Source organism: Melampsora larici-populina (assembly GCF_000204055.1).
Source record: "Melampsora larici-populina 98AG31 unplaced genomic scaffold MELLAscaffold_47, whole genome shotgun sequence".
Taxonomy (NCBI): Eukaryota; Fungi; Basidiomycota; class Pucciniomycetes; order Pucciniales; family Melampsoraceae; genus Melampsora; species Melampsora laricis-populina.
The window spans coordinates 229,188-242,821 of record NW_006768811.1 but is presented as its reverse complement, the minus strand read 5'-3'; the positions used below and the strand labels follow the sequence as shown (position 1 = coordinate 242,821).

The following is a 13,634-nucleotide window of genomic DNA, read 5'->3' as shown; positions in this document are numbered from 1 at the left end:
TGTGAATTGAAAAGAAAGATGCAAAAAAATAGAAAAAGAAGAGGTTCAACAACTTGATAATCCACCACAAACACGAGAATATGATAATGACGTAATAGCATCCCCATATAACCGAGGGGACTATCACTTGCAAAACAAAATATATAAACAATCAAATTTTACCCATATCGGGAAACAATAAACACATTAAAAAAAAGGTCAAAATTATGAATTTAAAAATTTCAAAACATTTGATGTCCGAAACTAAGTAAAACAAAAAGATAAAGAATGAGATAAATGTATAAAAGAAAAGAAAACATAAGGAAATTAAGATTTGAACGGGTTTTAAAGATTGAATTATACTGTAAGGGCTCTTGTCTAGGGTCTGGTTGAGCATTGCTCAACTTTAAGGCACGTATAGATTTTTAAGAGTTAAGAAAACTACGTTAATAATTCGATGAAGACAAAACTGAAACAATAATCACATAAAACATATATATACACAATATAACATATAACATCTATCTTATTCTTTTACTTCAACTTTCTATCCTAATAACCATCTTCTACTATCTTCTAACATAACACAATTTTGTAGTAATTGATATTTATTTGTTATTTCTTTCTTTAGCATTACAAATCATTACACACAGTGCCTGTGGAGAAGGCCCCCGACGTCGGGGGCCCAACTGTCTTGGCAAGTTTCTCGCATTTGTGTGATTTTTGTGTCACAAATGTCTACAAATGTGACAAAGGGCAAAAATTGCATGAACATCACCTTAGGCTGAACTTCATCAGTCTGAGCCAAGACTCAGGCAGACTATAAAGAGACAAGAAGCCCTGAACGCTCAGTAGTACCCACTGAACGCTCACTGTTCTTCACTGAACACCTCGAAGCTCCCTATGAACTATCCTTCCTCAAGAAATGCAGTGACCATCGCCCGTTCCACATTGGAGAGCCAGCTCACACGTCCGGCCACGCTTGCCGGGTCAGATCCTGTCAGTTCAGCTGAGTCAGAGTGGGCAACCGCAAACTTAACATAAGTCCCATTGGTTAGGTCCGCATGGGACTTATGTTAAGTTTGGGGCAACCGTTGGATATTTCAACTTTTCTCAAAATCTCATCAAAACTATTGATCCACTTTACAAATCAATATGAACTCAAATCCATCACCACCCAAGCCAAATTCTCTGATTGGTCAACCACTTCTTGAAGGATGCTCAGTCCATTTCTCCCTCTCTCTTTCAGATTCTATGTAGATCTTTTTTGAACCCATTCTTCCATCACTCTGATATTAGGATGTTGAAGAATTGACAATGTCACTTACCTGGCTTCTTGCTACCGCGATCTGACTGTCTCTTTCTTTCATTCCCCACAAGATTGACAAGGCAATATTTCTATCTGACCGATCAACCTGCTACCCTCTCATACCCTTTTTCACCTCAGTCAAGCATCAGGGATTTGGTCTACATCAGCCTAGCACCAATCTCAATCTCTTGACGGTCAAAGTCAATTCATATTGATTCCGGTGGATTGCTGGTCATGCACATCAAAACTCTTTCAGACTCTGACTTTGTACGCTGGACGAATGTCTCAAAGTTGCTAGTTACTCACGGTGGCGTCAAAGAAAATGGGCGCCGACAAAGACGTTGAAAAGCAGCAAAAAAGACTAAAGCCTCAGAGTCCAGTGGTGGACCTTCTCTTGTACTTGGTCTCACTGTGAAAATAATGTATTTTTCCAAGGTGAAAAATGATGGACATTAATGCACAAAATGATTAATAATGCAGAATTAATGCAGAAAAATGCAGAATTAATGCAGAATTAATGCATTTTTAATCATTTTGTGAAATAAATGTAATCATTTTTCACCTTGGAAAAATACATTATATTCGCAGTGTCTCAATTTTGCGGATCTTGATGCTTTAAGGCCACTTGATATGTCTACAATCTATCATTTGGTATCCCAGATGCAAGCGGTTAGTCTTTATTTCATCTCCCATTGATTGTAATTAAATCAATGTCTCATCTTTAACAGTTAACATTGTTTACACTTTAGCCCCTTGTAGCCCTCAAATCTATACATACTCCCCTACGCGATTTCTTACTCACTCATCCAGAGAACACATCTCCTCCATTCTCTGACTCCGCAGCGGGCATTTCTGCCGTCAACTATTCCACCATCTCTCCAAATCTATCAACACCTAAAGGAAAAAATCATGTGTAAGAGGCGATAACGGAATGAAGTTTTTTGCTGAAAAGGTTTCATATCATCCTCCCATCAGTTGAGTGGATCACTTTCTTTGTCCTATGCTTGTAGCTGAGGCTTAAGAGCAATACTGATAAGGATTTGCACCACCAACATAGATGCCTCGGATCAGGAGATCCAAGGTATTGTCGGATGCAAATCCTCGGACAGATCTTATCCGAGGTTTCTGTCCGAGGTATCATTATGCGCCCAAAATTACCTTGGATCAAAACCTCGGATAGCTTCTGTCCAAGGTTTCAGATCCGAGAACACCTCGGATTTCCCAATCCGAGGTTAATATGCTGGCAGTGTTGGTTTCATCAATTGAAAAGTGGCAGCATACGCTGACGGTGAAGGTTGGAAGGTTGAACTCACCTCATCCATTTGTCAAAAGTTTTGGGACAAGTCCTTAGAAGTCATATGTGAGGGATCAAATGGATTGTCAATTTATGAAAATGGTTGATTCAGATGTCTTTGGGTCTACTCTGAGCCACGGAAACAAATTCGCACCAGATGGAAGAATGATAGACGTGGTTATTCATAAAGATCTCTAGATATTGAAACAAGAGATAATCCATTCTCTAGTTTCAGTTTAGCTTTGTTTCTATTATGAGATTCTCTCATTTCCATCGCCTTACGGCGATTATTGGTAACTCACCTCTCTCCATCCTTGCCTCTTGGTGAGGATGGAGGTATGTGGGGGAAGCCGCGGTCAGCTCCTCCGTTGGTTTTCTAAAACCAAACGGACAGATGTAGCTGACCGTTTCCAGGTGGGTCGGTGGGTGGGTTATGAAAAATCTTGTCTGGGTGGGCGGGATGGTTTTTATGAGTTTAACACGAAGAGAAAGAAACTGCCAGCTGAACTGAAGCTCTGTGAGAGGGTGAAAGAAGATGGACAGGAATGGGCGTGGAGGAGATGAATAGAGTTTGAAAATGCAAAGTTCAAACTCTAGTCATCTTCGAGGCTTGTACAGCCTTACCTTTCACGTGTCATTCCTACCTTTCACGAGAATGGACTACACCACCACTACGTGCCTTGTGGTGTTTCCAAGGACCATGACAGAGCTTGCACAGTAATGCCATGTAGATTGCGAAGGAAGATGTTGTATTTTGGCGGTGCGGAGAGAGGAATAAATCTCCAAAGTGAATTTCTTGAGTCTTGGGTACTATTGGTTTTGATCCTTGAGACTTTCAAGTTTTTGGTATCAGATTGACGCATACCAAATCTGGTACCAGCTTCTGAACCAAGGGGCCCGACGCATATCACATGGCCCAATGAGTCCATACTGCTTGTAGCTTGAATCATGACATTGTGAGTAGTTGTGGGGTCATAAGTCAAATTACGTGGGTCAGGTGGAGTATGTCTTGGGATGCATTTTGGAGTGATCGCGCCGTCAAATTTGCGTTTAGGAGAGAAAAGGTTGTGTTGGATAATAGTAGAATTATATCCTGCTACAGCAATTCTGTATCCAAAGTATCCATTTTTACTTGAAGTGAAATAGTTATCTTGGACAATTCCATTGTAAGGTTGATGAGAAGTTGACTTTTTTGACCACCACACCTAAAATCCGCTCCATTAGCACCAAACTGACAGTTTGTTTGAGTAAAGCATATTCAACTTTGACATACCATTGTTCCCATTGCGATTCCTACTTTTATCATAGCGCCATCGGTATGGAGCGTCACCTGTACATTTAAGTATTTACCCAATACCATAGGGTCATACAGACGTCTGTATGACCCAATGGCATTCGAGTCTGACTGCCAAGATGAATCATCATCTTAAGAAGCATCTTGAAGGGTTTCAAATCTGGCTAAGTCACCTTTTTAAATTCTTTACACCAGCCGGCCATAGAATTGGAGGTGGTGGGATTCCAAGAAGCCGCCATGAGATGATAGTGCATCCCGTAAGATTTGTGCACGGCTTGGAGCTGGTGGGATGTAGAAATATTATGAACACTAAAGTGTTCCCGACATGATAGAACAAGGGAAATTGCGTACCGAGGAATGTATGAGCTGGATCTGGGCAATGCCCTTCTGCTGATACCTAGCACGTTGATCGGGTTTTCGACTCAAAGCCAATTCGTCCTTGACCTTCTTTATATTGACAAGCCTCTCAAAAACAGGGAGGTATTCTAGTTCTTCAGCCGATAGTTCTTCATGAGGTTGGAGGTCCTTGACTTCGTTTGAAATGACCAAGGCGATGCGATCAAAAAGGTTTTTTTCGAAAACCGCCCTGTCGGAAGTATCCTTGATTGCTCGCCAGGCAGCGCATACGTTGTCATTGTAGGAGCCAAGAGGTGTCGCGTCCATGATCTCGAGTTCGTCTGCATTGCGCGGCATGGTCTGTGGCACTGCGGGTTGGCTCAATTGCAGTCAGTTTAGCTCGAATCGCTGTCAGACGGCTATAAATGACTAACTGATGTTATCTACCGTGGCGGCCATACTGAACTTGCGAAACACGTGGTAGGCTTTTTGGTCATTTGCTCGCCCAGCACGATATCTGCAGGGATTTGAGCTTGTCAGTATCAAATCCGTTTAATGATGGTACCAAAAGTCAACTTAACACTCCGTATTTGAGCGTTTTGTATGATATTCCCCCAGCTAGGCTCAAAACCTGCAATTTGGTGGTCAGTTGCTCCTCAAGTGCTCTGGCTTCGTTCAGGATGTCAGGGGGTATTCGACTGTTACATAGCGCTTTTGTGAACTGGAGGTATTGATTCAGTTCGGGTTGACTCCATGTCTCTGCAAGTTCATGGTAATTTTGGAGGGTGGGTTTGGTAGTTGGTTGTTTTGGAAATGGTATGCCATTTTCATCGAGGGCTTCAGCACCGATGTCAGTGAGCTGGGGGTCCTGGGCTTGGGGTTGGTTGGACTTGGCTTTTGCCCGTTTCTTTCGCTTCCTTTTCATGACGCCACCTGATGTTGCGTTTCCCTCAAGTTCTGATGGTTACGTTACCAAGAGGGTATGTAGTGAGCATTCTTTGGAGTTGGGGTATAAAGCGGAGTAACTATACCCTTGTTATCGCCGCAGTCGCTTTCGGTGTCGGAGTCATGCGAGTCAGAGTGAGCTGAATAGGTTGGCGTGGGAGTATTCAATAAATAAGGTTTCAAAACTGAATACCTCGACTTCTTACGTACCCTCGTACGTAGAAGATTCTGGATCGTCACTTTGTGGGGGGCTGGCATCTGTCATCCATCCATATAAATGACGTGTCAGCTCGTGTCGTGTGAGTAGAAAAAAATTTGACTTCATATTCATTGGATACGAGCATACCTCGATGAGCCATACTTGTGTTCCGGGTGCCACCATATCGAGTTGTAGGTCCTGGGCGGGTGGTGGAGATCTCCTCTTTTGACTTCAAAGGTTTCGACTTTGGAGGTGCCATGGTGGGAAGTGATTGAGCGTGATGAGCTAGTAAGGCTGACGTGGCGTGGGCTGAGTGAAGGTGAACCTGTATTGTATCTGATGGATTGGTTGAGGGAGGTACATACATGGTGTAGAAACGAGGTGACACGGTGCGCCTGATAGGGCGCCATGCTGGTTTTTCAGACCCGCGGGCTGAGGTGTATTGTGGTCTGGAGGGTTGGAATTCGCGTTGGGGGTGGTAGAATCTGGACTAGAGGTGTTGGAGCGATGTAGGGTGGTGGATTCTTGAGTTGTGAGGTGGATTTGTGGAGTAGGGTGGTAAGCTTGTTAGGTTTTGGGGTGTGGGTGTTACGTGTGCACCATCATATTTAAAGTGGTTGATACATAAATCCCGATTGATACAGTCAATCGAACACCGGTGCAATTGAATGCAAATTTCCACCAATTCGCCATTCATTTTGAGTTTTGAAAGTACACAGAAAAGAACGACACAATCAAAATCCTTTGCCACAAACTAGAAAAAATTAGCAATTCACATTGGATGGGATTCAAGCAAGCAAAAGTGCATTTCTACTTTGTAGATAGAATGTTTTTAGAAAGCAATCTTCAATGTGACCGAGAGTGAAAACTTGGGTGACAATGTCAAGTTTGAGTGACGAGGGATGTTAACTTTGGGTCGTGGCGACAAGTTATTCAATCGATGTAAGAGTCTTGGTACAGTTAGTCAACAGGATTGTTCGATAAGGGTTTACACAAAGCACACCAATGAAGCATACGGCTATGTAGTCACATCACATGGCAAATACCTGTTGATCGCATCATTCCTTTTTGGTGGGTTTGTGTCAGTGGCGAGGTGCTGGTGATGAGTGGAAAGCAAGCAAACCAATTGACGGGCTGAGGGAAGAGAGGTAGGTGATCTCTTGCTGGGGGTGGTGGTGATGTATGTGTTGTTCCAAAATTCGATTCAATTACACCGGGGAGTTTAGTGATGGGGTGGTGGGATAAGTACAGAGCTGGTGGATATGGGCTCAATAGGGGTGGAGTATTTACGTGTAGGTTGGGTAGGTACAGGCCTGGTGAGGTTGGGCCCAAGGGTGGTGGAGTGGTTATGAGGGGGTGTGGTACATGTGTGGTGTAGACAGCGGATGCAAGAGTCTCCCTTAGGGAAGTGTGGACTTAGCCAGATTTTGATCCCTCCAAGATGCTTCTTAAGATGCTCTTACATCTTGGCAGTGCGGCCTCCAATGCCATTGGGTCATATGACCCTCTGTATGACCCTATGGTATAGGGTTCAGACTTAAGTGTTCAGGTGGTCCCCTCCATTCCCCTGAGTAATATACCGTAGATGGGATTGTCCTCCAGGCCAAGGACGGTAAATTTCCTCGCGAACCGGTCTTGGTAGAGGGAATGTCTGACAACCCATCTCGGAACCTAATGGAGGGCGGGTGGGCAGCGCTGAAAGCAGCCCGCGCTCGAGAGTTGGTTTTAGAAAACCATCCGAGGAGCGGGCCTCCGGCTTCTCCCACATAGCTCTACTCTCACCATCGAGGCAAGAGTAGAGTAGGGTGAGTTACCATTAACCGCCGTCAGGCGGTGTAAGAATACCGCCTCAAACAGGCGGTCACATAAAATAAGTAACCACCTCATTTAAAACAAATGAGCCCACTGAAACTAAAGAATGGACAACAAGAGGTGTTATTCATGAATAACACCTCTCATCAAACAATTTCAAAGCCTTCTGATAAGTAATTTAACAACTAGACAGCTCACGCGATCAAACCAACCAACTGCTTGGTCTAAGCAAATACCAGGCTTCAATCTTTTGCTTTGCCGATAGTCAGTGACGTGAGATAATGAAATCAGTCTGTTTGTGTTAGTGTTTGGAAGCGTTTGATTCGATTTCTCACAAGGTGTTGTAATTGATTCTTCATCGCAATGAACCAGCAACGCACGGCCATTCCCAACGGAAATGTTCATCTGTATCAATACATAATCTCCCTACTCACAGTACATACCCCACTAGTGTAACCTCACCCCTACACTGCCAACATAGATGCCTCGGGTTGCGGAATCCGAGGCATCATCGGAGGTAAAACCTCGGACAAGGTCTGTCCGAGGTTTTTGTCCGAGGTAATCGTCTGCGCTGGGAGTTGCCTCGGATGAAAACCTCGGACAGCTTCTGTCGGAGGTTGGTAATCCGATAATACCTCGGATTGGAATTGGCGGTGCTACCACGCTAGCGTAGCAAATGTACACTCCTTAAAAAAACACCATGTCTATCTTCCGAGTTTGCCAACCACTGTCAAACTTTCTTCATCTTCGTACCAACCCTCATATTTGTTACAAAAAGGTCTCACCTAGCTCCACCAATCAAAGAAAAAGACACCAATAGTTATCTTCTCATTTGTTAAATCTTTATCCGCAAGCCTTATCGCTAATACTCCCCATCTAAATGGTACCTCCCAGGTCCAAAAAGCGGAAGTCACCTAGCACCAGCACCCGCGCCGGTCCTATCACCCGTGGTATTCGGCAAAGGCAGAGCAGGCAGATTGATACTGAGCCAGGTACTTCCATTTCATTGCATTACATGATCATTATTCTTCACTGACAGGCCCTATTAGACGACAAAGGACAATCTCCAGAATCTTCCGAGTACAAAGGTAAGGCAAACTTCATTGTTGACTGTGTGTGACTTACCTGATATCATATCGAGACCCAGAGTTAGATCAATCCGATGACTCAGATCAATCCGATGACAAAGGTCAATCTGACATAGAAGATTCACAGCCTGAAACCAAACCAGACTCCAATGAAGGTACAGTTTGCCGTTCCCTCAGTGACCTGATGCCTGTTGAATGTCTTACCAATTTACTGTCACATCAGGCCAACCCACCAAGAAGAAGCAAAAGAGACGTATTAAGTCCAAGAAGACCTCTAACCCCCTGGCCAATCATGATGACCTTTTGCCTCCTGACCCCTCCTTGATCCCACTGGATGAAAACGGCTTGAAACTTCCCAAAATGCCCACAACCAAACCAACACTCCACAATGATAAAGAACTTGCCGATGAATGGAATTCAGAGGAGCTTAATCACTACCTCCAATGCACCAAGGCTCTAGGCAACAGTTGAATACCCCCAGATATCCTCAACGAAGCCCGCGCACTTGAAGACGAATTAGCTACAAGGATGAAAGTCTTAAGCCTTGCCGGTGGAGTTTCTTATGACACACTAAAATATGGGGTGTTAGTCATCCGTAACCTAACTAGTTTCATGACTCATCCTGATTGACTTGGACTTTTCATGCAGTCATCGCATGGTGCGGGATGATAACCAAAAGCCATACCACAATTTCCGCAAGTATAGTGTGGCAGCCACTGTCGACAACATCAGTAAGCTTAGCTCCACTCAAACTCCCGATGTTGCTGCAACCCCTACGAGTTGCTCATTGAAAGGTTCAAATCTCAGTGCCTCAAACTGTGCAAAACCACGTCGACAAAGAAGAAGAAACAAAGGCACTCCTCGGCACCTACAACAACAGAGTATGGGCTATAAGGCAAGAAATCAAGAATACTCCCGATGGAAAGGTGTTTGAAAACAACCTCTTCAATCGTATTGCCCTAGTTATTTCAAATGACTCCGCCGACCTTGATGTGCATGAACAGCTAAATGTCGAAGAAGAGGAGTATCTTTCCACCTTTCACCGACTTGTTAATATCAAGAAAGTCAAAGATCACCTCGCTTTGAACCGGCACCCCAATGACAGTGCAAAGTACCAACAAAAAGGTGTTTGCCAAATCGAGTTAATACATTCATCTCTGTGCACCAACAATTACTATTCATCATTGGCCAAGTTACTGACATATTTGAAATACTCACAGCTTCAAGCTACTCATAAGAGCTACGGCATACACTACCATCTCCTCACCGCATCATGGACTCCCACCACAACAAATCCTTCCGCTGGGTGGTCTAAAGAGTTCAGCTTGGATCACGTATACCTGACCTCATTCTCCACACGAAACCACCTTCTCGAGCGATTTGACCGGTTTGCCACCAGACGCCAACCTTCGAATCTGCAGGGAAAGCAGCCTGGAGTAACTGTGAATGACCAGCTTCGGAAAGATTTTACAACTGCGTTGAATGGCCTTGTCTGTAAGGTGTCTGTGTTTTCTTCTTGCATCGTCTTCAAATCCATCATGGGCAACGGGCACATCTTGACATCGCTTGTTTTGGTATTGTAGCCAGCCATCTCAAACATATCAAACCCAAATTGGTCAAACCTAGGGTCCATATCCATCCCAAAAAGGGACGATGTGATATCCTACTCCGACGGATAACATTTCCTGACGGGAATGGGTCTGGGCTCTGGCAGATCAACCACTGGTTTACGCTTGACTGCCGTGAGGCAAATGAGTCTTATTAGCGTGCATGAGATGACGGGACGCTGGTAAAGACTAAGAAAGAAAAGAAATAGAAAAAACTGGTTTTTCGAAACCTGACATAAACTGACGACACATGAGAGTTCAGTGGGCGGAATGTTTTAGGTGACTAACAAGTTTTGTCGAACAACAATGAAAAATTTTTATATAATAGAGGATGACAGAAGGTAACAGTTTTCCATCTTTAAGTAGTTTGGGCGGGCGGGAGGTCAACAAAAAAGGTTGGATATTTTTCGTTTTTATATAAGACTGAATAAGAGAAAAAAGGCTATAGTGAAAAGAGAATTGGGCGGACTGATAATTTTTGTAAAGAAATTTCTAAGTGGGACAAATGAGCTTCTCGACAGAGGACAGGAATTATAGGGAAATAATTTTTTAACGCTCATTGCATCCTAACGTCCATCCTCTGCCGGCACGTGAGATGGAAGTATCTCCGCCGGAGAGTATGGGACGTTATGGTTCCACCCTGCGTGTTTTCACTACCCGGACGCCTTTTCGACCCCATTCCCGTATGTCAATACGCGTACCGACTCCCAGGAATGGGTCTGGGCTCTGGCAGATCAACCACTGGTTTACGCTTGACTGCCGTGAGGCAAATGAGTCTTATTAGCGTGCATGAGATGACGGGACGCTGGTAAAGACTAAGAAAGAAAAGAAATAGAAAAAACTGGTTTTTCGAAACCTGACATAAACTGACGACACATGAGAGTTCAACCGCCCTCGTAGTGGAAGAGTGGTGATGGTAATTGTAGAGTGGAGATGTGAGAGTCCTCTTGGACGAATGGTGTTGAACTCTGTAGCGTCGTAGTTGTGCGCGTTGTAAAAAATTCAGGAGTATGCCCGAGATATTTTGTTAGCGTCACATGTTTTGCACCTCGTTAGACATGTCATGAGTGACTAACGGGTGTTTTTGAAAAGCGACGTAGTCGACATTTTCCTAGGAATCCGCCGGTGGCTGGTTCCTATGACGAAGACTCTGCAACATGAGGTCTTTGATTAGCAAGATTTTACAGAGATAAGGTCGTGACGACTTACTCTACGCTGACCCCAACTGGGTTCGTCAAGGGGGGCTATTGGCCTGGTTCTGGTCCACGGCTGTGGGAGAGAAGGCAATATGATTGCGAACGGTCAGTCATCTGACGGTTGCATGAGGCTTGGGGTACAGGGGCAAGGAGTTCGATTAGAGGCTTACGAGAGCTGCTCTTGGGAATTCCACCTGCTCTCCTATAGACAGTCCCGAGGTCTGTGCGAAGCACTGGGTCTTTCTTAGGTTCAACAGCGGGTGACTTCTGATGTAAGTTTCCCAGGCGTTTGATGACCATCTGCCGATTTGGCGGATGGTTTCGTGTTCCATGCCGCTTTGTGCGTAACACGTGGCGCCGCCTGCGCGCAGCGAGTGACCTGAGCGTGTTTTGTTAAAAATTGCTTGAAGACGTTGGATGAACCATGTTCTGGTGGGCTGGCAACCGTTTTCGCGCATAAAGAGCATCGGTTCGCATGGGAAGCAACGATCGCGCCACACCGCGTAGAATAGTAAGGTATTGACTGGGCACGTGTCCTTGTATTCTCGTCGAACGATGGATACTGGCGTGCCATTGAAGTCGGGGTCGGCTTTGTGGTATGGGAGGTTGTAGCAGGCGACGGTACCACACACCGAGAACACGAGGGAAGATCTGCGTATGCATTTGCGAGGGTTTTGGAGTTTTAAAGAATCTGGGACGACGAGTTCACCTAGACGGTGGAGTGCGGAGAACCCTAATGCTACAATTGCATTGAAAAGGGCGTCGTCGAAGGAGGAATTGTATTCTTCAGCGCAAGTGCGTACATCGCTCATTGTGAAAGGGTTTGCCTGAGTGACCGGGAGGGTAAAGAGCTTCTTGCAGCCGCGGAGCGTTTTCCTGACTCGTTGTGAGTTCCTGACTTGGTCCACCCAAGGGTAGCGTTCGCGAAAGATGAATGCGATTCCTGTGAGATACTTGCTTACCGTTGATGGCAAGAGTTCTCGCGATACCACCGAAATGAAGTGGCAAAGGTTGGTTTCGCTTGGGTAGAAGTCCTTGCCTTGGTTTTCACAAAACTTGGCGAATCGTCTCGCCCCTGACTCGTACTTTGCTTTCGAGTTTGGTTCGAGATGATGGTCTATATCGTCCTTGTTCATAGCTTCGAGTTCCTGAAAACTGAGCTTTTTAGGCGGACGTTTTGCTTTTTTCATTTTCCGGCGTTGAGTCGGATGGTTTTTAGGATAAATAGTTCGGATCGGTCAAGCAGGTTTTGAGGAGGAGCTGACCGTGAGGTTTTTTATGTGGTGTTTTACAACTTTCGAGCGAAGTGAGACGGTGAACTAGACAGTGTAGAAACGGAAACGAAGAAAAAATAGATTTTTTTTATTTTTTATTTTTATTTGTTTTGTGAAGTGTATTAAGAGAGAAAGAGAGAAACGGTTTTTTGGGGGAATCAAGCCGTCGAGAGGAACGACCGGCTTGTGCAACCTCCAACAAGCAATTCCGGTTCCGGTTCGATGTTGATTACCGTAACGTTAGGAGCTAGGGCCTTTGTTCTGTCAGCCAAGAACCTAGAGATCGAGTCGGCTACCTTGTTATCCTCGTTCGATATGTGACGCACTTTCACGTCCATTTTTTTGTCCAACATTAGGTTTACCGCGAACTTAAAGACAGTTCTGATCAACGGTATTGGCTTGTGGGAGCTGAATAGGTGTGATACCGACTCATTGTCCGTGAAGATAAGCACTTTCCTTGCCTTAATGCTGGATGCCAGCTTTATTGCCAAGGTAACCGCCAGAAGCTCGGCCCAGTAAATGTTACGGGCTGGGGGCGGCAGGGAGTAACACCATCCCATGGCTGTGGCCGGGCGCCATATGCCAAGGCCGACTGGACATGCATCACAGAAAAAGACGCAGTCTGCCGCTTTGAGCGGCCAGTGGAGGTTTTCTAAGACCAACCTTCCTTCCCAGGCTTCCAGTGCATTGGTCAGCCAGTTGAGATCATCTTTGTTGGTTCGGTTCAATGGGATGTGAGCGCTGCGAATTGATTTACCCGACATCTTGTCCCAAGAGGACTGAATCGACCATCTTCCCAGAGGGAAGATGTTCAGCGCCCAGTTGGCCCAGCCTGTTAGGCGCTGCCATTCCACCAGGGGATGGGAGATCTTTGAGGTGAATAGTCATAGGGCGGAGATAAGTTCTGACCGTTTCTTTTCAGACAGTGTGATTGAAAGCTTGTCGCAATCGATGGTGTGGCCGATTACTTCTAGCACCGTACCGTGGAGCTGTTTCTCCCAAGCCCACGGTAGACCGATATAGTCGAAGATGGTGAGGAATTTTGCTTGATTTCGAGGAATACTCCTACCTTTGAAGTTGACGAGGGAGGAAGTCAGGTCTGAGCCCCACGAGTCGTCCATGTACGAGTTCAGTTCCGTAATGCCGAATTCGTAGTAAGCAATCCACAAGACCAGAGAAAAGAACGAGCACCAAAGTTTCGGAGAACTTGAGCATCCAAAGTTCACATTTCTATCTGCGTGGAAAGCCTTACCTATTTTGACGATTTGTCGTAGTTGCCATGTAGAGATGCCGGCAGGACT

General features: G+C 45.1%; 1 protein-coding gene across 1 annotated transcript; it reads right to left on the bottom strand.

Annotated features, from left to right (window-relative positions):
• Positions 1-10,974: 10,974 nt before the first annotated feature.
• On the bottom strand, positions 10,975-12,249 carry MELLADRAFT_110755 (uncharacterized protein; the record flags this gene model as incomplete). The annotated part of the gene is made up of 3 exons (XM_007414934.1): positions 10,975-11,013; positions 11,073-11,132; positions 12,022-12,249. The coding sequence occupies 3 exons, from the start codon at positions 12,247-12,249 to the stop codon at positions 10,975-10,977; spliced, it is 327 nt and encodes a 108-aa protein (XP_007414996.1).
• Positions 12,250-13,634: the final 1,385 nt, after the last annotated feature.